Raw genomic sequence first — 23,918 nt, forward strand, 5'->3', positions numbered from 1 at the left:
TTGTTTTTTCTTCTGCTCATCTTGGATGGTGTCTACTGTTGTTGTCAGATAAACTGTTTCTTCTGTATAGTCTAATCTTAGGTCCATCCAGTCCTGTTGTTTTTGTTGTTTCCATTATTATATAGTTGTCATTTCTAAAGTTCAGCTGGGGTCTTTTAAATTTTCTTCATGCCTTGATTTCTCTCCAACTATCTACGAATCTACTAATTTCATTGTCTGTATCTCTTCTTGGTCATTGCTAATTGATTATCTTTCCCTTCTATTATAGATGGGCTTTTTCTGCTTCTTTGCACACTTTCAATGTTTGACTGCATGTCAGACATCATGGAGTTTTTTTCATGTTGGATATGTTCTCATACTTCCATAAATGTTGTAAGTTTGGTTGTTAGATGGAACCAGAGTAGTTTTCAGCTAGGATTAATTATCTCATACAGTTGGGCTCCCTACTCGGCAGGTGGCTTTAGGGGCTTTGCTATGGTTAACAGGAGGCACTACTTCCTTCCTGTCTTGGCCCTGGAGGTGGCGTCCTCTAACGCATTCTGGTGGCTCTTTTCTGGGAATTAGGTTGTTTCTTCATGAGTGTGGGGCTTTGTGTTCAGCTCCAGGCTGACGTGTAGCTCTGATAATCTCTGCCATCCTCTCTGTGACCCTCTCTTCTCTCTGATTCTCTGCTCTGGAATCTCTAGCTGCCTTGACCCCCCACAACTCCCAGTTCCACGCCTCTAACCCAGGGAGATTGTCAGGTCTCCAGGCTTCCCCTCTCCCTGCTGAGACCTGGACACTCCCCGTGAAGCAAGCAGGGCAAGCCTAGGGCTTAGCTCTCGTCTGTCTCGTCTGTTGCCTCCGGTCTGCTTTCCAGTGTCCTGAGAATCACCGCTTCACATTCGTTGCTTAGTTAGCTGTTGAGAACAGAGGGTGAGGCCAGTGACCATTGCTCCTTGTGGTGGCATTTATTTCCTGCTACATCGGTGTTTCATCTATTAAGTTGTTCGTGGGCTAACTTGTGAGCGCCGGCGATCTATTCTTGTAATGAAAAACTTCCCACAATAATGGTGTTGCTTGAACATTTGGGTTTTAAGGTAATTTTTGCTAGTGTAGATAATGGTACACTTTTCTGCTTTGATTATTCAGATTATGTATACCAACTTTTCCTAAACAGATTTATATCTTGGGATAAAATTAACATGGAGCAGCTGGTATTTTATAACATGATGATGCTAGACATGAGGTTTGGATAGGAAGTGGAGGCGAATACTATATTTGTTTGAATGTGCATGGATTTTAATTAAGTTAAAATTAAGCATACTAGAAATTGTCCAGGAAGCTGATGACTTTCAGCTTATTCTTAGAGAAATCTGGGTTGGGGGCTTCTATTACCAAATGGTCAAAAATACAACTTTATACACAAAGGCTGTGAACAGAATTCCAAACATCCTGTCTCCCCACCCAAGTTCTCCCGAAAGTGTTTGGCTCCAGATAAAGCGCCACCTGCTTTGACTGCAGTAGCGCCTCAGAGCTAATAGATCACCACAGTGTACACTAGATTTCTTGAATGTATTCCTGCTGTCCTGATTGAAATTTTCTCTTTTTGTCCAACTTTAGCCCCCACTCCACCGGCTCTGCCAAGCACCCTTCTATTCTCTGCTCCTATGAGTTTGACTTTTTAGATTCCACATATAAATGAGACGTGCAGCATTTACCTTTCAGTGCCCTGCTCATTTCCCTTAACATAGTGTCCTCCTCGGGTATTCATGTTGTTGGAAACGACAGGACTTCGTTCTTCTGCAAAGCTGAATCCACTGTGCAGTTACTGTTTTATCCATACATCCAGTGATGGATGCTTAGGCCACTTCCTTTCTCGGCTGCAGTGCCATGAGAGTGCAGCTATCTCTTCAGCATTCTGATTCTGTTTCCTGTGTGTACAGTATATGCTCAATATTGGGATCACTGGAACATAGGACAGTTCTAATTTTTTCCTTCCTTATTAGTCAATAGTTTGTGAATATTTTGAACATGCCTATTACTGTTGGACACTTTGGGGATAAAAGCATGGAATGAATAAACTAGCCCCTTCCTCCAAAGCCAGGGAAAATAGAAAAAGACAATGTGGAAGTAGAGGGAGATGCAGATAAGGGTGTTGGGAACAGTGGGTTTGCAGGAGAAGGATTCATAAGCTGTCTGGAGAGCGTGATGCTGTGTTGAGTATCAAAACCCACATAAAGCTGCCCAGAAGAGAAGCCCAGGAAGGGTGGCACCAGGCACTCACGGAAGTCCAGCAGTGAGCAGGAGAACCCAGTGAGTTTCCACTGGGCAGCAGTGTTCTGTGCTGATGATCAGGGAGATATCCAACAAGAGGTCCATCCGTGCTCACCATCCAGGACCATGCTAGAGGCCTGGAGCCACCGGCGGAGCAACAAAAGAAGAGAAAATTAGCCAGATGGGGCCAGGCGGGTGTGCTGAGGACTGGTCATTTCCAGTAACCGAGAGAAACGCTTGAGGCTCTCAGGAGAGAGTTTGGTTAAGATAAAGAAAAGGACCTCCTCACAGAGATGACTGGGATGTCAGATGATTAGGCTCACGATGAACCCTCCGGACAGACTCCTGGGCTCCAGGTGGGGTGGTGGGCGGAATGCAGACGGGTGAAGGACAGGGAAGTGCTGGGCTGTGTGGGATGTTCTCACAGTGTGCTGGAGAGATCCGAGTTGTGCTGCCCAGGGAGGCTTCCAGCAGAGCGGTGTGAAGGTGAGGAAAGTGATTGTGTTTCTAGATGGTAGCTTTAGCCTTAGTGTGTCTAACATCACTGAGGAAAGCATTCTAGGAGTGCCAGGAAGCAAGTGCTAATAAGCCAGTACCTTCGGCAGGAGGCTGGAGGAAGTCTATCTAGGGGGAGCTTGTGAGGCCAGCAGGAGAGAAAGTAACCAAGTAAGCAGGGAGAAGAGTGTTTCGGTGAGGGAGCAGTCAGTGGTTTCAGAGGCTACAGAAAGATCAAGTTATATGGAAACAAAAATATGCATAAGGAGACCTGAAATGTAGTTACCAGCTTCTCTTATACAGTGTTGTTAGCTCTCTTGACCTGAGATGTTTTGAGAAAGTGGTGGGCACGAGAAGAGGAGGTAGACACCAAAGGTTGCAGAGCAGCCTGAAGTGGAGCAATGGATGCCACCTGACTGTTGGGAGAATGCCCACCCTTCCCTCACTGAGCCTCAGTCACCACACTGTGTTATGCTAAAGTGTAACAAGGCAGCAATCATGACCATCATAGAACTAGATTATGAATGCATACTGAAGATTGTATTTAGCTGCTTGTGTAAAGAGGAAACCACTGAGATATTTAAGCCAGTCCAAATGGAAATTTTATTTATAAAGATTTTTTATTATCTCATGACAAAGTGTATTTGTGCCACCCAAGATAGATATTATTTGCATTGCTTAGAGAACAATTATCTGCAGTGTTATCGGTTTTCTACAGCTTGTACAAAAGAACTATAAGATAACCTACTCAAAAGCAATCAAAGATCCATAGTTTATTAGTTGCCAGGAGATCAGTTGGACAATCTGCTGCATTCTATAAGTGTCTCAGTTACTTTTTACTGTTGAGCAAAATACCTGACACCCACCAGGTAAAGGAGAAGAGTTTCTTTGGCTCACAGTTTGTAGAGGTTTCAGTCCATAGTCAGTTGGCTCCAAGGCAGGGTTCATGGCAGAGGAGAAAAACAGTTCATGGCATGGTAGGCAGAAAGAAGAGAGGGATCAAAGGAGGAGGAGGGATGTATACATGCACCCTTCCAGGCCAAGCCACAGTGACCACCTCTTTCCATGAGGCTTCAACACCCCACTATGAACTCAGCAGTGGACTAATCCAGTATCACACATCCATGATCCAGTCACCTCCCAAAAGCCCCACCTATGAGCACAGGAGGCTTTGGGGGAAAACCTAGATATAAACCAGAACAAGACGCGTACCCCATAGAAGGGTATTTCTTGTTTAGTGTGGTCTCTAGTATCTGCAGTGTTGTGTGACTGTTAGCTCTGATGGGTAATTATTCAAAGAAGTAATGTACAAGTAGGGACAGTAAACAGGACCCCAACTTTAGGTGTGCAATGTGTCAAAAACATGTACTATGGTACTAAACATGAAAAGTCAACATTTTACATATTGTTAATTCCTGTAGGGTCCTAGTAAATGCCAATTTTCATCATGCATTTTTAAAATTAAGACTTCATTACAGTACAGACATTAGCGCCTACCAATGAGTAACAGCATACTTAAATTCCCAAGATGTCTCAAATACTCACGTTTTTCCACTCTGACCCATCTATCCAACATTTACAAATAGTGGAAATAAATAATCAAGATTCAATATGACAATTAGGTGCACAGATTATCTTATCTCAAAATATAAGAATTGGAATTCTTTTTTTTTCAGTATATATCCAAAAAGAATTTTTTTATCCTTTTATTGGTACATTTTAGGTGTACAATATAATGACATTCATCATTGGAAATTTGCACCTTTACATAATCTCTCTTGGTTCTTATTTCTCCCCCTTCCCCTGCCCTCCCTCCAACCCCTCTATCCCTCCCTATTTACAAAGACTTTGTTTCCATTTTTCTCATATTTATTCCTTTCCCTTCTTTCCTTTCCCCTACCCCTCCCACTTCCTTCCCCTTTGCCCCTTTTCTTCCCATTTCACATTATCTATTATACCTGTTAGTCCTTATTTACACTTTGTTTCTCACACTAGAGAAACTATTCAGTATTTACACATGTGTGTCCTGTTTATTTCACTTAAAAGTGTCGCCTCAGTGTGCATCCACTTAGCTATAAATGTCTCTAATTTCTCATCTTTTATGGCTGAGTAGTACTCCATTTTATTAAAAAAAAAAAAACCCACATTTTCTTTGTCCAGTCTCCAGCTGATGGGCAATTGGGCTGTTTACAAGTTTTAGCTATTACAAACTGTGGTGCTATGAACATGGGTGCACATATATCACTGTGGTATGATTCTTTTAATTCTTTTGGGAAGATACCCAGCAGGGGAATAGCTGGGTCAAATGGGACTTCTAGTCCTAGTTCTTTGTGGTATCTCCATACTGATTTCCACAGTGGTTGCACCAGTCTACACTCCCATCAGCAGTGGAGCAGGGTTCCTCTTTCCCCACAGCCACACCAGCATTTGTTATTGGTTGATTTCATGACAGCAGCCAAGGAATTGGAATTCTTAATGTGGCTAAACACATCTAACTATTATCCAAGAACCTTTGTTAAACTGTTCAAATGTAACATGTCAGTATTTAAAGTGTCTCACAGGAAGAAATGGGAATTCCATTCTTTCTATTAAATGTATCAGGATGGTATGTTCTTAAAAGGTGCACATCTATCGCATTTCTTGGTATAACACAGTCAGCTGACATTAAAATTCACTGCCACTAAGGTTTAATATGTCACTGTACTCCTGATTTTGTCTTTATAAGCATTGGTTTGCTGTATTTTAAAAGTAATACTTTCTGAAATGAATGAACAGCCTTAGTTCAGCCCCTGGCCTACACTTTGAAATGTGGTTGTTCAAGGGAAGTGGCATTGGCCATTAGCTGGTGGCCTCTTGTTTCAGTGCCAGCCTGCTGCTTTGCAGAAAACTGTAATCTCATTCTGAACTTCTTAATGATTTGCTCAGGGATACAGTTGTATGGCAGTGATAACATCAACCGAAGCATCACAGGGTAGCATGCCCCGCATTTTACTCTTGAAACAGGCTTACACCTCTGTAAATAATACAATTAGTCTAGTGGCCACCAACTCCACTGAGTGCTTAGTCATTTTCGGGAACAGCATGCTCTCCATAGAGAGGGGAGGAAATGCCAGGATAACAAATGCCTCTGACAAATAAATGTACCTGTGTTAGCTTCCTGTTCCTGTGAGAAATAGGTCAGAGAGGCCCTGGTGAATACTTGATGAAAGAACAAACACATTGCTATAGGAGCGGGATAATTTTACCTAAATCACATGGCTGAAAGAGGTCTCTTATTTAGGCTCAACAACAAATGCACATCTGTTCTTTTCAGTGATGCTGAAAACAAGCTGTTCTTGTACCTGATAAACACGAGCTATGGCTCAGCTGGTAAATCGTGAAATGCACGGAGGATGGAGAAGCAGCTCCTGTCCTCTGAATATACGGAACTGGCTGTTCTCAGCATCCTCGGTACTGGGCTGACTCAGAGGCTCCAAGATCAGTTCCTGCACTGGGGACCATTATTTCAGCTCTGTCACTGACGCAGTGCCCAGGGGCACATTTAAATTCTCCCCAGGGCCCAGGACTCTGGAGCACTGTGTGCACAGGGATGATGGAAAAATACCCTAGAGCTTTATCCAAAGCAACTACAAACCTGGCTGAACAGCCCATCACCGGCTGCCTGGGAAGTGGTACTCTATCCTTCATCTGAGACTTTTGTGATTTAGCTTCACTTCCACCCACTTACTGGCTAAAGAGAATGTTGTTGTGTTGCCCAGTTTGGATGAAGTAGTGGGACCAGCATTGAGAAAGAGACCTTAGACCATTGTCATGTGCATTCTCAGCAGGTGCGCTGAATCCATTTATTACCTGCACTGCTATTGCCAAACCCCAGGGCCTGGAACAAGATGCACCTAGCAGAGGAGCCAGGTGGAGGTGGATGGTGGATCCAGCCTGGGTGATCTTCCCTCACAAAGCAGGAGCAGCAGGCAGAGTCCTTCTCAGATGGTGCTGATGACCTGCCAGGATCCCTGGGCGGCCCAGCCATGACTCCAGAAGTCATCAGCTCTTCTAACTCCATGCGGGCTCCTTCCTCTTCCTCTGAGTTTTTGACATTACTATTGCCAAAGTCAACCTGAGTTGTAACAGATAAATGCCCAACAGATACGGCTACAGTGACATTGAAATCACAGTGACAACAGGGACAGAGAACATGGTAGCGGGTGGGGAGTAGATGAGCTTAGGCAGGCAGGACCTCAGATTCGAAGACCTGGCATTTCTGGGGAGCATGGGGGCCCGCCCTCTTCATCCTTTATAGTTAGTATTCCTTATTGCTACATCTCTCTGTGCACTGGTTGCTTTTGTGTTTCAAGCACGAAGATGAAAGAGGCAAGCTGGGTTTTTATCCACATTGACCAGTGGGGCACTCACTGACTCAGGACCCCACGGCTGGACTCAGATGCCAGCTTCGCCATGAGCCACTCTTTGCCATTCTCACAGCCTCTCAGATGTCACTCGGGTGGCTGTGAGGATTCAGGGATGATGTGGAGCAATCTGCCCTACATTTCCTCTGTCCTTCCCTCCCTTCTTCCTCCTGTCCCCTCTCGACTCCAGAGGGGCACATATAGCATCTGGGACTGCCCCACTGCTCGGTCTTCCAGAGCCTGCAGGGTGGGCCTGTGGCTGCAGGTGCTGCCAGGGGGTGCCCTTCCCTTGCTGGCCTCTGGCCACACAGCCCCTCTGCCATCCTGTTCCAATCCCTGCGGTAAAGCAAACTACCTGGAGGTGGCGCCTAACCCTCCAGGACTGGTTTGTGCGCGCCATGGACTCACACAGGATCCGCTTGGAGGGCTTCTGACCCAGGCAGCACCAGAGAAAGACCTTCGTGACCATGCCCATGGCATTCGGGCCTTGGCCACTCCAGTGGTATGGGGCTGGGGCTGGGGCTGGGGCTGGGGCTGGTGTAACTGCAGTAGGAGTGGAGTCCTGTGGCTCTCAGGGCAGCATTGAGGAAGCTGCTTCTTCCTGTGACACCATCGAGTGTAGACATCTGAGGAGCCCATGAGCCTCCTTGGAGAAGAAAAAACCAACTCAAGACCAAACTCTAGCCCCAAACCTTCCAGGAGGCTCCGAGGCCATCACACTCCAGCTCAGGCCCCCTTTCCGGCCTTTCTGTGCATTTGGAGGCGATGGGAGGGCTGAGTCCTGGGCTCCCTGCTGCACTGGGGCTGGGGCAGAGACCCCGCAGCACAGAGCCCGACCTGACCTGCAGTGGCAGCTGGGTGTTTAAGACTCTCAGGGACCAGGACAGAACATGCACAGGAGAGGACACCGTGGACTTACTTCTGCATCTACAAGATGATTGTTGACAACTTTGTCTCTGTTTCACTAAAAGGAAAAGTCTTACCGATGCTCTGTGCCTTTCTTCCTTCCATGGGGAGAGCAATTTGGGGCTCCCTTTCCTTCCTCCTTCTCCTCCTCTCCATGATGCATCAGCCCGTTGCTAGGCAACTGCAGCCTGCAGCTCAGCTTCTGCTGGGAGTGAGCTAGAACATTCCCTTCCACACCCTGCTGTGCAGGGAAAGCAGCACCAGAACCAGCAGGCCAGGCATGTCCAGGGAGAGCGCAGATCCATCCCCACCATCCCTTGCCAGACGGCTGCATCTGGCGTCTGTGGTTCACACCAAGCTCTGTCCCTGGGAAACCACACCACAGAAGGTTCCAGAAGAACCTCCTCACCCTAAAATGGACTCAGGCAGCAGTAAGTGCCTAGATCGTGGGCTCTGCAGCTGCTGCTGCCCGTGACCTCTGTTGTTTTTTCTTTGACTTTGCAAAAGAAAACATCCAAACGACTTTCACTGCTTCCATCTGACCCTCCAGCTGTTGGTCTTTTATGCTTGTGCAGAACCCGGGGCCCGGGCACTTGGCTTATTCCCGTTGGCAGGTGTTGATGCCACACAGGCGCCTGTTCGCCTGTCTCTGACTCTGTCACGGCTCTACATCCCCCAGCCCCACAGCCCACAAAGCCCTGGGCTGATGCAGTGGAGCCCGGAAGTAAGTGTTCCGCCCCGCTGACCCTGCGGACTCTGCCCCCTGCAATTGACCGCGTTCCAAGACGCTCCTTCCTCTCTCGCTCTTTCTCTTTCCATCCATCAGCTCGTCTCTTCCCGGGGCATGAGAAGGAAACTAGTTTCCATCAAACATTATTGTATGGTTCATAATAAAGTGGTTAAGATATGTTCATAGTAAGATAAATTTCAGAAGGCCTTGAAACAAGAAAGCCGCACCTCTTCTGAGACGTAGCCATGGGCAGGGACAGCCGCGAGGGGCCGTGAAATGAGAGGCCGCTCCTGGAAACGTGACGCTGCAGACCTCACACTGGTGGCGGGCGTAGCAGACGGTGGGCTTCTTGTGCACACAGTAGGTGCCCAATAAATGTTGGCTGAGAGAATTACAATTTTCAGGGATCTCAGGATGCCAGAACAGCAGAATTTTGAGAATGAAGATACAAATGTATATTCAGCAACAGAAACCAATTCAGAGGAACTGCCTGAGGTTAAAAACCAAAGTAGTTGGGTTTGGAACCTTGTATTTTCCTAAAAAAAATGATTCTACCACTTCCTGGCTGTCTTCTTAAAGGAGTCAGTTGAACATCATTATGTTTAGCACGAATTCTATGGACACTGTGTACGCTCTGGTTTGTTCCCAGGGCCATGAAATGAGAGTCAGTATTCCCCTTTAAACTAGGAGGCAAGCCAGGCATGGTGGCACACGCCTGTAATCCCAGCACTCTGGAGGCTGAGGCAGGAGGATTGCCACAAATTTGAGGCCAGCCTGGACTACATAGTGACTTCAAGGCCAGCCTGAACTACATAGCGAGACCCTGTCTAAAACCAACAAAACAAAAACAAAAAATAACCTTTAAAAACTTTGGCACTGACTTCGGGAGAAATGCTTATCCCTTCACTTTCCTGAGCCCCCCACAGCTGCAGCTAGCTTTTCTCCACCTCTTCCCTTCCAGCTGGTCTCTCTTAAAACACAGAGACCTCCAAACACACAGCCTGGAGGGGCTCTTTGTCCTGGGAATTCTGAGGCCCCGTGATTTCTGCTGCCTTTCTGTCCTCCTCGTGATGCCCGGTGCGTATGCACATGCTCGAAGGAGCACTTTCCTCTTCAAGTCCACAGTGCAGAGAGCTCAGGAAGTGGCCGGGGACTTCGAAACTCTGCTGTGTGCTGGCTGCTGCAGCCCGTAAGGGTCAGCACCACTCACCTGGCGCTCGCTCGGCCTCCACTGCTTTTCCCTCCACTTCCCACCTCCTGTGAGGGCTCCTCGCAAGCACGGGCGTGAGCAGAATAGCCGGTGTATGACTCACTCCCAAAAGCTGTCACAGTGAGAGACACAGTGAGAGAGAGACACGAGGATCCCCTCAGAGGCCCCCTTCTCCCTCTGAGCACACTCATCCCATTCTGGCCGCTTTCTGCAGCAGCTCTGGAGTCCTCTTTCCTGAGTCTCTTTATGAAATGTGATCAAAATACAGTGACTGCTGCCCAGAGCCATCCATGGAAAGGCAGCTCGTAAAAACATGACGCTGTGTCCTCGTCCACCTTACTCACCGGATCTGGCACCATGCGACTTCTGGCTCCTCCCCAAAACCCAAATGACCGTGAAAGGGAAATGTTTTGGATCGATTCAGGGCATTGAGGCAGCCAGGACAGTGCAACTAAAGACCCCTGCTGAGGTGGGTCCCAGGCTCTTCTGCAGCACCTGGGACCCGGGACTCAGGTCCGGACCCGTTCCCTGCCCCCCAGGAGCCTGGGAGCTCCCTCAGCTGTGCAGCCAGGCGGGCCTCTGGTGTTCCCCGGGGGAGCCTCCCTCACAGCACAGGCTTTCTGCTCCCTCTCTTCCTGTCTTCCGCCCCTCCCTCGCTCCCTCCTTCTTCCTTCCTACTTCCATCTCTTCCTTTCATCCCTTTATCCTCCTTTCCCTCCTTCCTTTCTCTTTCCCTCCTCCCTTCCTTTTTCTTTCCTCCCTCTCTCCCTTCCTTCCTCTTCATCCTCTCCCAATAGAGCCCTAGGGTTGGGTCTGATCTGTGCCCTTCCCATCCTAGCCCCCGAAGGTTCCCCAGTGCTCTTCTGTTCAGTTCGAATCCTGGAATTGCCTGAGGCCAACGAAGGGGCCCGAGGATCCCAACTGGAGACAGAGGCCACCATGGTCATGGCCTCTCGCGAAAGCAAGCCTAGACCGGAAGCGCCGGCTGTGGTTGCGGGGCTTCCTGCGCACGGTCCTGGCTGTCCAGGGGGAGCACAGCTGGGACCTGTGGGGGACAGCAGAGGTGGCTCAGGGTAAGGTCCCCAAGCCAGGTCTCCATGGGGACACTGTGGGATCATGCCCTTCTGTACCAGAGATGCCACCGCGGTGACACTGACATCCAAACATAAGAGTTTTAAAGTTACTCTGAGCACAGTATCAGCCCTGTCTAAGATGATGATTTTGTCTTTTCAGTTGAAATGTCAGAATTACACCATTTTAAGTGTCAAAAGAACAATACAAAACGAGGGGGAAAAGCACCAAAAGCAAGATTTTCCTCCTGACTCGTTCATATTACATTCAGATGCTGGAATTACATCAATTAAGTTCGCGATGATAATTAACAAAGTTCTCAAATGAGACAATTATTGGAGCGAATAAAGAGATGATTTGAGTGATTGCACTGCATGTGTGAGTGAGCTAAGTGGCAGGTGCCTTGATCTTCTTGGGGCTTGAGTGAGTCTCCACACATCAAGCCCTGAGCCCCTGCTGCAGAGCACAGCCACCTGAGGCCATCAGACCGGACCCTCACTCTGCGCCGATGGGAGGGCCGAGACTGCAGGGTTTTCCCGTTCCGGCTTTGCATGGTCAGTGTCTTCCCCAGAATGAGCTCGGGTCCTGGCTGGATGCTTCTCCCTGGACTCAGCACAGGCAGTGGAACAACAGTCCACTGTCCGGAAGTAGCTGCGCAGGATCAGACTCCAGCTCGGCCACTTGTCCCTCCCGTGTCATCCCGAGAGCTGCTGTGACAGCACCACACATGGATAGCTCACAGAAGTGAAATTCACCTCATATTGCGGGAGGCTGGAGCGCCAAACTCAAGTCAGCAGGGCCCCGGCCCCGAGACACAGAATCCAGTCCTGCCTGGCCACATCCCAGCTGCTTGTGGTGGCCCTCAGTCCTTCGTGTTCCTTCCTAACTCTGCCATCACTACATGGTGTTATGCTGGTGTCTCACTTCCGGTCTCCTCTCCTGTTACAGACAGGAGCCATTGACTGACTTAGGGGCCACCCTGCAAGTCTCCTGTTGACCTAATGACTTCTGCAGAGACCCTACTTCCAAATAGGCCACATGCTCTGATGTTTCGGGAGGACCAAAATGAACCTGTATCCCTGTCTCTGTATTGGACAGGTGACTTAATTCCCATGAACCCCAGCTGTGTCATGGTACCCAAAGGGGAGGTCATGCAGGCTCCTGGCATCCGGGAACGATCTGTGCTGTGATGCTGAAGGCCCTGTTCCCTTATCCAGGGAACAAGACTGACTTCACTTCCTGTTCTGCCACTTCCTGTGACCTGTCACTTCTTTCGCTTGCTCCCTGCAAAGGCGAATCTAGTGGACAGCGTGGACTCCACACATGGTCCTCAGCCCTTGGAGGAGAGGTCTGCTTCGGAGTAGAATCACTTCTCCTCTGGAGAAACACAGGTAGCACTGGCCCTGACTGACCCTAACCCCAGCTCCAGGCAGAAAGTTGCTCCCGGGGGACTTGCCAGGGGCCTCAGAGCAGACGTGATGCCAGAGCTGGGTACTGAAGACTCAGTCCAGCTCCGCACTCCAGTGTCTTCCCATCACACAACCCCCTCGCTTCTCGGCTATTCACCCCTGGAAGGCAGGAGCGCTGCTGAGCATGAGCCAGGCGGTGGCCCTGCTGTGTGGAAGCATCCTGAGGGCTGGCCAGGCCCCTCCTCAGTGGTCCACACTCAGCCTGTGTGCCCTGCCAGGTCCCACCCTCACCCATGCTGTTGTATCCACCGGTTGTGGCCAGTCTCAGTGATGGCTGGACACAGACAGCTGCCAGGTTCAGCATCCACTGCGTAAGAAGTCACGCTCGTGTCCCCTATCCAAAACATTTGTTGGTGGAAATGCAAACTAATACAATCACTGTGGAAATCAGTGTGGAGATTTCTCAGAAAACTAAAACTAGAGATTCCATTCAAACCATTCTTCCCAAGAGAATTAAAGACATTTTATTACAGTGATCCATGCAGACCCACATTTGTAGCAGCACAACTCAGAATAGCTAAATCTTGGAAGCAGCCTGTATGTCCATCAACAGATGAATGGATAAAGAAAATGTTAGTACAGTGGAACACTACTGTGCCATAAAGAAGGATAACCTTGAGTCATTTGTTGGAAGATGGATGCACCGTGAGACCATAATGTTAAGTGAAATCAATCAGACACACAAGCTTAAATATCAAATGGTCTCTTTGACCATAGGAGTTATCCAAATTATAAATAAAGAGCAAAATAAAAGACAGCTAACAAAAAGTATGGAGGTAGATCTTTCTAAAATGGGAAGGGGAACAAGAGGTGATGAGTGGAGGAGGAGAGAAAGTGGGTGAAAGGAATAAAGGGTGTTATGTCCATGCAGCCACTGCACACAGGAAGTGTGAACATCGTGCTCTGGACTCATGGACTAATAAATAACAAAAACATGTTGAAAGTCATTTTTGAAAAATCTATGGGAAACTGTCATGTGACTGTGAATCCCCATTAGGGAATGGAAGGTCACTGCTCAGAGGTTCTTTCTAAGCCAAAAATGTCCTTCAAGAACATTTAAAATATTCAGTACTAAAATATGAAGATGCTATCCTACCCTCATTTAAATAAGACTGAGAGATGTTTTGATAGTCCTTTACTGGGGACCCAAACAATGTCTAGATTCACTTTCAAGTGGTAATAAAAATGACTGAATTTCTTAAAAGGAGTATTTTTAAAGAGCAGAGTGAATGTATAGCTGACAGGCAAGAGATTCATTTTTATTCTCTTCAAATATTCTCTGAAGAAATGATGCGCACCCTGTGAAGCACTGAACATAAGGGCCAGGCCGTGTATCCCTGAAGCTGCAGTCCCCTCACAGTGGGCTCTGTGTGCCCAGGGAGAGGGGCAGGAGGCTACTGGGGTCAAGTGAGAGCATTCTGAGATTGGGTGTGGCAGGGGCGCCCGCCCCTCAGAAGTGCTAACCTTGCTGCTGTGCTTTCCACAGGTACAAGCCCTTGGCCGAGATGCTGCCAGGCGAGAGGAAGGAGCCGTCGGAGGAGCACAGATGCCGCCTTGTTCTCCAGCAGTGCAGACTCCAGGGCTGGCAGGTTGGTGACCCCCACTGAGCACGCCGGGCGGGTGGCAGAGGGGAGGAGCCCTTGGATGGGCACAGCGCCTCAGTCCGTGGGCTGCGGGTTTTATCATCATGCAGCCGACCCCAAGGGGATCCCGAGACCCCCTCAGAGCAGGGCGAGAAGCCAGGGGGGCTCCAGCAGTTCACCTGCGTCTCAGGTGAAGGGTTTGAAAGGATCTGGAAAGTAGCTGTAATAGCTCTGCCATCGCTGTGACGAAACACCTGAGGCATACAAGGCACACGGAGGCAAAGTTTATTTTTGCCAAAGACTGGATGAGAGAGGGAAGAGGAGAAAGAGGAGGAGGAGGAGGAGGGAGCGGGAGGAGGAGCAGGAATTACTGACCAAGGATGACGTCAGCCGCTCCGGAGTCAGTGACACAGATGGGGAGTGACAGACAGCTTGTGTTGTCATCTTGTAGGGAATGGAAGTCATTTCCACTGAATTACTGCGGGGAGTTTTGGATAAGGGATTGTATATGTGTAGTATTGGTTCACAAATAATGTGACACCAAGACGTTCAGGTTACTTCTTTTTCCCTTAAAGAACACTTTTAGATAAGAACGTGCGCATACGTGCACACACACACACACACACACACACGTACTGAGAAAGCAAAGGAAGTGAATTCTTCCACTAAGAAGGTGAAGGTGATGGCAGTAACCGTGTACCCAGCCTGTGTCCCCCTTCAGAGGTGAAGGTTGGCACCAGATGGGGGAGAGCTTGGTGCAGCTGGACTCATGGGTACTTGAAGCAGCAGCCGACGATGGTGTCTTGCACACTGGTGTGCACTGGAGTTTTGAAAACGAACATCAAGTTTTCAAAAGAGAAACCATTTCCGTTTTCTTTCACAAATCTATTTTCTCCTTACTTTTTAACACCCCCAAAGGAGGCTGAGAGGAGAGAGAGAGAGAGAGAGAGAGAGAGAGAGACTCATGCACCCTTTCTTTTGTGCGTGTCTTTGCTGACGTGCATACATTGTCTGGTTAGTGAACTCTGCTTTTCTCCACCTACAAGGTGGAGTCTTTTATGTATTTTAAGCAAATAACTGACTGTGCAGAAATAAAGTCTCACTTTTACGTTAGACATGAAAGGCATTGTTTAAAACTTGCTCTCCCTGAGCTAGAAGGCAGGCTTGGGAGGGTCCAAAGCCCGCCCTGCTCGGGGGCGCTGGTGGCTGAGAGTAGAGCTCGCTGAGGCCAGGGCAGAGCTGTGGGTTGTTCCCAGGCGGCGGGGTCACAGCGTGAGTTCTTACTGGACAGACAGTGCTTCTCTGGCCCCAAGACAGTTAGCATAAAAGTAATGGATACTCTTCCATATCTTTAAGAGCAATTCTAAGTGATGGAAGGAATTGGAGTCATTTTTTGCTGTGTAAAGCTGCACAGAGTGTAGGGAACAGGGGAAGGGAACGTTTTGAGAACCTCTGCAGTGATTCCTGGTCTCCTGTGAGCCACGGCAGCACATATGGTAGCACACGGCGAATTACAGGAAAGGTAGAAAAATGAGACTGAGAAGAAGCTGAGCTTTGGGTCTGATCAGTGCTGCTCAGGGCAGCAAAGACAAGGCCCCCAGCTTACCACACCTTCTATTCAGTACATCGGGATAAACAAATGTAACAAATGACTTGCAGAGAGTTCAGTAGTTCATATTGGGATAAACAAGGTGTAACAAAAGGCTTGCAGAGAGTTCAGTACATCCTGGGTAAACAAGATGTTAATCAGTCCAAGAACAATGAGGAACTGAGCAGATGTTTGTTCTCCCAGGATGTTTCTTGTCCTGGAGAATGGCAGCATCACTGGATCACTGAAGTCTCAGTTGTGACTGGAGGCCAAACTGGAGTTATTCTGTAGCTGGGCTGTAGGCAAGAGAACTAGGCTAACCAAATGATTTTACCCTAAAATTATGTAGCATTGCTCCCGACAATAGAGTATTAGCTAAAACTTTTATTTTCCTAAATAAATATCTTTGTATTATTCTAATGGGTCTTGTAGATCTTGTCACCCTTCCTTAAATTTCATCAGGCCATATACAAGGACAGCCTTAAATCAACAGAATGGGAATCCAAATAGATACTTCTCATACTCCATGGCTACATTGTAGCAATTCAGAATTTCCTTGGTTCAGGCTGGATCTCCCCCCCTCCCTCTCTCCCTCTCTCCCTCTCTCCCTCTCTCCCTCTCTCCCTCTCTCTCTCCCCCCCCCTCCCTCCGTCTCCCTCCCTCTCCCTTTCTTTCTCTCTATTTATTTTGTGTGTGTCTGGTACTAGGGATTGAACCCGGGCCTTCTCATTGAGCTATGTCTACACCCCCTTTTTGTTACTGCATTTTATTTTGCTTTATTTTTGTGACAAGGTCTCATTAAGTCACTCAGTTGCCCGGGCTGGGCTTAAACTTCTGATGCTGCTGCCTCAGCCTCTCAGACGGCTGGGATGACAGGGTGCACTGCCACACCCAGCTGAGATGTCTTATCTTTAGTACCATGGTGTTGGCTGTGCCCCACGCACGCTATGTTCTTTATATGGGTTTGGAGTTGAAGTATGAGGAATATTTAATCAGTAATAGTTCATCTGTGCAGCATGTGGCAGCTATCCAGAGCTTTTTACTTTTTAACATTTCAGCCCAGTGACAGCTCTGTGGAGGAAGAGGAAAGGAGGCAGTGCGTACAGCAGCGACCTCATTTATGATGTGAGGAAGCTGAGTCTCAGAGCCCTGGCCCGAGAGGGCTTCCTGCTGACCAGAGCAGCAGGGCACTTGGTGCTGTCCTCTCCCAAGCCACCCTTGCTGAGGCCAGAAGGAGGTCTCCCTGTGCTGCTTTCTTCCCACAGTGGGAGGAAAGATCTTAACTCAGCTCTGATCTTTTAATATCACAATCTGGCATCGTTTTGTTCAGATTTCAGAACTGGAAAGGGACAGATCATGCATCCCAGCCTCCCTCGCTGTGTCCCTTTGTACTGGGCAGCCCGCTGCTGGTCCCTAGCACCTTTTGCTTGTTTGTAAGTCACCAGTAGGTGAAGGAAAACCAAGCAGGGCACTTACCTCTGCAGGCAGACTCCAATCTGAGTCCCTTATCCCCAAATTGTCACGCCGGTGACCCTGGGGACACAGTGCATTGCAGTTGGGTACCAAGTGCACCCTGGAAAGCACAGGAGGAGGAGAGGGGGAGAGAGCCCAAGGCAGGCAGAGGAGAAGAAAGGCTCATGCTCACGTGAAGCTGGGAACCAGCTCCAGCCTGAGAGCAAGGCCACTGAGCTCTTCTGCAACCACAGCGGGGCCAGGACAGGAGCTAGGCCGGGACAGCGGCGGGCGGGCAGGGTGGAGTCCTCGCTTGGGCAGTGCAGGGAGGTTTGGTAGCAGTTTCCTCCCACAGTGTCAGGACTGCCCAGTCTGCAGCACTCGGGCTCTGCTCTAGGGAGGCTTTGCCCAGCTCTGGGCAGCTCCCTGGCCCTGGCCCTCCCTTGTGCCTTCTGCACTGCCTTGGGTGGCAGTGTCTCTGCCCTGAGCCTGGCAGCCTACCCAGGGGGACCTGAGTGGGCCAGGACCTGCTGTCCTCCACCAGGGCAGGCTCTGGTATGTCCTTAGGCCCAGGAAGCTAATGGCAATACTGTATCTGTATGTGACAGAGACTTGGGAGAGTTTTAAAAATCGGGCCTAATTCACAACAGAAACCAACAGTAATATCTGGGGACCTGTTTAGAGATGAGAGTCAAATGCAAATTTAGCTGACACCTATAAGGTAAATGTATTAATGCATTATCTCTGATTAATGCTTTTACAATTTGAATTAGTACATAATATACTTTTAGTATGGACTGTGGTATAGGTGCAAATTAATTATGTTAAGCCTCTGTGACAAAGCCATCAGTCATGCCATTTTCCTGGGCAACATTTTTGCTTCCTAAGACATCATTTCCACTTCCATCATTACTCCTCGCAGGAAGCCTGGGCCCCTGCACCCCATTTGAACTGGGAACCACAGGTTTTGGCAAACTCATGAGTATTACTGTTCCCTTGTGCTCAAAATCTTTGCCTTTATGTAGTGTAGCATCATTTTAGAGAAAAGTGAAGAGAATCAAGCCATAGCGACGGCTGTGGGAGAGCCCTTCTTCTTGGTGGTTTCCTGTTTGTGTTGAGCATGGAACGACAGTTTAAAACTGGAGAGGCTGCCAGGGCTGTGTCCTTATTTGCAAGACAGAATTCGGACAACTTCTCTGCTAAGAGAAAGGGAAGATTCTTTGAATGATTGGAATGGAATCAGCAGGACTGACTTCCGGTCCTGTTTTCTGTCTCCCCAGATAGTTTTTCTTTCTGAAGTACCCATAAATGACTTCACTGTGTGGAGAAAAAACAAATAGTTCTTAACCATCTGTTGTTTGTTTTATTGTCCTTATCATCCTGGCATTTTATTTACCTAAATAGATACATTTGTAACGCAGGGCTGCCACAAGGTGCCTTTCCCAGCCTTCCCTCCTGAACTCTGGGCTTCTTTCTAATCACACATGTGGTTTTACCAGGGTCACCGCGCCCCAGAAAGGGCCCACCAGGCATTGAGGCCAGAGTGGAATGGGGTTGTTTTGCATGTTATGTCATTTATGGAAAATGAAAACCTTTGAAACTCATTCTAAATGGAGAAATAAGTGGTATAATCTGATTTTCACACATTTCGTATGCATCCCCTGGTTATAGGTTGGTTTCTTCTCTGTGGTTATCTGAGTGCTATATTCATTTCCAGCCATCTGGAGGGATGACGGGTGGAAAGCAAATCTGGTCCGTGCAAAGTCTGGGTGCCACTCGGCACAGGCACAGCAGCGAGCCAGCCGGGGCATGGGCAGGGCGTGGCAGTGTCCTCGGTGGGAGAGCGTGCAGGCTCAAAGTGGCACTGTACGAACGGTGTCTCAGCAAGAGAACTGCTGTCCTGGGGAGAAGGAGCCTGGGACAGGACAGGAGCACCCGGGCTGTGGGGCTGCTGCCCCCAGAGGTGGGATGGGGTGCTCAGAGTCCAGCCTCAGGGTTCAGGCTCTTAAAGATGAATCAGAAGCTTGGGGCTCTTGCAGGGTGGCAGAGACAGGAAGTGGAATGCAAATTAGAACTCAGCTTCACTCAGTGCCCACAGGATGTGGTACTTACTCATGTGCGTGTGCATTCGAGTGTGTGTGTGTGAGAGACTACAAAGAGCACTCAACAGAAACAAGCCTCAAATCTTAGTGAAATGCACCTTTCCTTTCTCTGTGTGTTCAGTGACAACGAGAAAACCCTTTACAGTCATTGTCTCAGCATCGCCTTCTCTGTGTAGCTCACGGAACAGGCTGGACTGCATTATGTGTCTGTGAAATACATGGTCTTTGAAGGGTTCGCCCCCACAGGTGCTGAGAATTGCAAGATTAACATTTTACCATAGCATTAAATGAAGTCAGTTGGATGAAGGATTTAGTATTTCATTAATCTAAAGTAGTACAGTAGAGAAAAGATAATAAAAGAAAGAGCAAAAAACTGTTAAAGTTTTAACCATCCCCTACTGTCTTTCTTTTTGCATCTTCTGAGATGAGACAATGGTATTAGGACCCTCAGCTCTTATTAGTTCAATAAATTAATGGTTTATAACCCTTATTTTATTACTCCAGGAGCACTCCATAAATCAGCTATAAGCACAAGCTAGAAAATAGCTTATACAATGATTCTTTCTTTTGTATTTTTTCTCTGGAATTATCAGTGTTGAAAAGATAAACACTAAGGATTTCAGTGTCTTTTGAAATAGGTACTCTAACTGGAATTGCTATATATATGTATTTTTCTTTCTTTCTCTTATATTGAGCACACACACGCACACATTCCTACATGTTTATATCAACACATTCTTGATAAGAAATTTGAAACATAATAAAAAGAAAATACAAACTCTCCAGAACCTGGTGATGACTACCTCAAATGTTTGGGGCAGGTTTGCTCACTCCGTTTTCAAAAATAATATGACATATGTTTTGCTTTTTATATACCACATCTCTCTTTTCACTGTTTTCTTTCTCTTCTCTCAAACTTTTACTGAAATTTGCACCCCATTGTTCCCTATATATTTTCTCGAGTGTAACTGTTTCATCCCCCCATGGGGGTCTGGCGTGCAGTACACATATTCAACCAGTATTTGCTGGATGAATGAACGGACCTCCTGCTTAGTATCACAGTTTCCCTTTGAAGGTCGGGGAACCGGGTTTTGGTGACACCTGTGATAGCTTCTGCCTTTGAGATGATTTTATCCTTCATGCCTTAGCTGCATTATGTGGGAGGTTTGGAAGAATTCCTGGCACTAAGTAATCACCAAGTGAAAACTAACTGTGCCATTTCTTAGTCTCCACTCCATGTGTTGGAAGTCACTGTAGGCCGTTTGACTTCACAATGTCTGTTGAGCACCTTTATGTTTCCGAAGCTGTGGATGGAAGTGAGGACGCCTCAGGGTCTGGAGCGAGAGAACCAGTCCGGGGAAAACTAATAAACAACTGCACGCGGGCGCTCGCTGGGAGGCCGCCATCGGGCCCATGCAATCCAGAGAGGCCTGTGGTGGTGTGGGGCGTCCCTGGCCTCAGACGGGGCAGGCGGGGCAGAACTGGCCCCTGAGCAGAGTAGCAACATCTGAGCTCTGAGGACCGGCTGGTGGGACAGGAGGGCGTGGTGCTGCAGAATGTGCTTCTCAGCCTGCCTTTTCTCCCTGATTGCTCTGGTCAGGAGAAGCATCATTGAAAGCATCACTAGAGCTCAGTTCCGGGGAAGCAGAAATGCCGGTGCCGCTACGATGGTTCAGGGCCTTTCAAAGGCCCCCGGTGCCCGGTCTCTGAAGAAGTCCTGGAAGAATGACGTTCATGCTCCCACCTAACTCGATTCCACGTCCCCAGTTTCAGCTTCACTTAGTTACTCAACAAGCACTTTCGAGCACCTACGGCCAAGGGCCTTGCCATGGCTCAGGACTTGGCCCTTCAAGAGCCAGTCTCTCCGCTGGGGGCAGAACCGCCAGATGGAGAAGGTTTGCAGCAGCGGGGGCCTCGTGTGGGACCTGGAGCCGGGGTGTCCCCTGTTAACTCCCTGCAGGGCTTCGGGTGAGCTCCGGGGGCACAGCAGGGACATCAGGCCCATGCATTCGACAGGCCTCTGTTTAAGCAAGAATAGGCGCGGGAGAGCAGTGCACTGCGAGTGGGCACTGTGGTGGCAGGAGAAAGATGGCGTTGGAGGAAGTGGAGGGTGGGAGGGAAGGGCCCCGTGGCCTGCCATGAATCTGCTTGCTAAGTTAGCCACTTGAAAGAGGAGTCCCTGTGAAACTGAAATGTCGATGCCGGTCAGGAGCACGCGCCAGCCCGTCTTCACTAGCATGGATTCACGGTCAAGGTTCTGGGTGGAGTACCGCAGATGGCAGAAGATAATTCGGGAAACCAACGGGAGTCTCAGTCTGAGCACGAACACGCTAGACAATGGAAAGGCAGTACCGAGTGTTTGAAGATCTGAACCTGCCCTGTTCTTCCACATCAGAAACGCATGCTCACCGTGGGGAGCCATGGGTGTTCACAGCTTTAGTGGCAAAGCGGACTTCCACACAAGCATGCTGACCAGCTGGCACCAGTGGACGTGGCAGAGCTCCCCAGTCTCCATCACTGTGACACAGCGTCCATATGGCGGGTGCCCATGACGACGTCCATTTAGCATTTGGTGGAGAAGAAAGACTGAAGTGCTCTTTCAGTGCGTTCCTTCGCCCATCCCCAGCGCGGTGCCGTGGTGTGGAAGCCATTGGCCTTGTGGGCGTGGCTTTCCTGGGCTCCTCACCGTGTGTCTGGGGAAAGGGACTTTTGCTTTTGTGCGAAGCACTCTTGACCATAGGATAGGATTTCGGGGATGAAATGAGATACAGGGTCACATGGTGAGCAATTCAGGGGTGAGCTCAGAGTGGTGGTTTTTATTCATCGCTGCCTGCTATGCAGTCCGCATTGTCTAGGTAGGACTAATTAATTTCCCTAACCTATAATTATATGTAATTCAAGCCAAACCACCTTTTTTCAAACAGCAGAAGGTACAGTGCTCTATTAGATCTGCATGGCTGTAATTATCTTTTCCGTGTTGAAGTTAAACTTCAGGAATAGTCTATTTATGACAAAGAGAACTCGTATTTTGGTATAAATTTATCCTCTGAGGATGTTTAATAGTGCATTCAGACATTCAGAGCCAGGCTACACATTAAAACATTCCCGTCTAGTAGACTTTCAAAGCTACCATGAAAATTAATAAGTTGAGATACTCATAGTAAAATATATGCACCCACAAAAAGTAATGCCCATCCCTAGAAACTTAGCTGAATCAAAGCAGAAAGGGGAGGAAATGTGAATTCAGCCTGGAGAGAGAGAATCTCAGCCGAATGGTGGCTTTACTGAGCTTCTGGAAGTGGTAGTCATGTTCTTTTCATCCCTGCGGTCCCAGAGGATGATGTGGAGTTGGCAAGAGGCAGGATGCAAATAACTGATTCATGGATGGATGGGTGGATAGATGGATGGATGGATGGATGGATGGACAGAAGGATGGATGGATGGATGGATGGACAGAAGAATGGATGGATGGATGGATGATGGATGGATGGTCAGACATTTGGATAAATGGGTAGACGGATGGATGGATGGACATTTGGATATATGGATGGATAGACAAATGGGTATATGATAGAGAAAGATGGTAGAACAATGGATGAATAAATGTGAGGGATGAAAACTCAGGAAAAATACTGTATAATATAGTACAGTAAGTAAAGTAGAATGCACATGTATGCTATGAGAAAATGATAGTGAGCTAGGAGTGGGTCAGGTGCAGATGATTCACTGCTATGGCCCAAGAAGAAATGCTGGGGATTGGGAGTGTGCGTCTCTTAGGAAGAGATGCCCTGGTAGGCAGAGAAACTGTTTTGCATGGTAAAAATAGAGCAGTGTTTTACAGGAGCACAATGACATTCTCAGATCAGCAGGAAGAAGAACAGTCTGATGGCAGAGTGCCGCAGACATCAGAACACAGGAAAGAAAGATGGCATTGTTCTATCATCCCTAGGAAGGCGGATTTTTTTTTAATGCTAGAAACAGATTTACATTGACTGGGTACTTTAAAAGATACCAAGGTACTTACTTTTCTGGAATGTGAAGGTTCCAGTAAAGGAAGAGACTACTTTTTTTTTTTTTTTGAAAGAGACTACTTTTAAGGCAACTGTGATATAAGGTATCTTGTCTGTCGTTCAGCTGAAAGTAGTTAATTAAATAGTGTTGATGATTTTAGATGCAGGGAGATTAAAAAATTTTAAAAATTAATTTCAGATTGGCAACAATGAAAATAAAATGTTTTCTTTGTAGCAAGGAACCCAGTATTCCAATTAAACATTTCCCATTAAAACATAATCTATATTATTTTACTTATTATTATGGTCTCAAGGTACATTTGTTTTCCTAGAGATGACTCAAGTTTATCCTTCCTTATGGCAGAATAGTACTCCACTGTTGTAAATATCACACTTTCTCTATCCATTCTTTTGTTGATGTACATATAGGCTGATTCCAAGATCCAGCTATTCTGAGCTGCTCTGCTATAAACACAGGTGTGCATGCATCACTGTAATGTGATGTCTTTAACTTTTTTGGGAAGACACCTAGAAAGGAAATAGCTGGGTCAAATGGAACCTCTAGTTTCAGGTTTTTGAAGAATCTCCATACTGACTTGCACAGTGATTGTACTAGTTTACATTCCCACCAACAATGTGGAAG

The 23,918-nt window shown here is 47.8% G+C and overlaps 1 protein-coding gene across 10 annotated transcripts in view; it reads left to right on the top strand.

Annotated features, from left to right (window-relative positions):
* Myo16 (myosin XVI) overlaps window positions 1-23,918 on the top strand; it is a 531,552-nt gene that overhangs the window by 433,038 nt on the left and 74,596 nt on the right. For all 10 annotated transcript variants that reach the window (XM_087193116.1, XM_087193117.1, XM_087193118.1 and 7 more), the window contains one exon: window positions 14,027-14,129. In XM_087193116.1, the coding sequence (XP_087049242.1) occupies window positions 14,027-14,129 (103 nt within the window). The remainder of the gene's footprint in view (window positions 1-14,026; window positions 14,130-23,918) is intronic.

This window comes from Heterocephalus glaber, unplaced genomic scaffold (assembly GCF_053883595.1).
Source record: "Heterocephalus glaber isolate CG9 unplaced genomic scaffold, H.glaber_assembly_v1.0 deba00001579, whole genome shotgun sequence".
Classification (NCBI taxonomy): Eukaryota; Metazoa; Chordata; class Mammalia; order Rodentia; family Bathyergidae; genus Heterocephalus; species Heterocephalus glaber.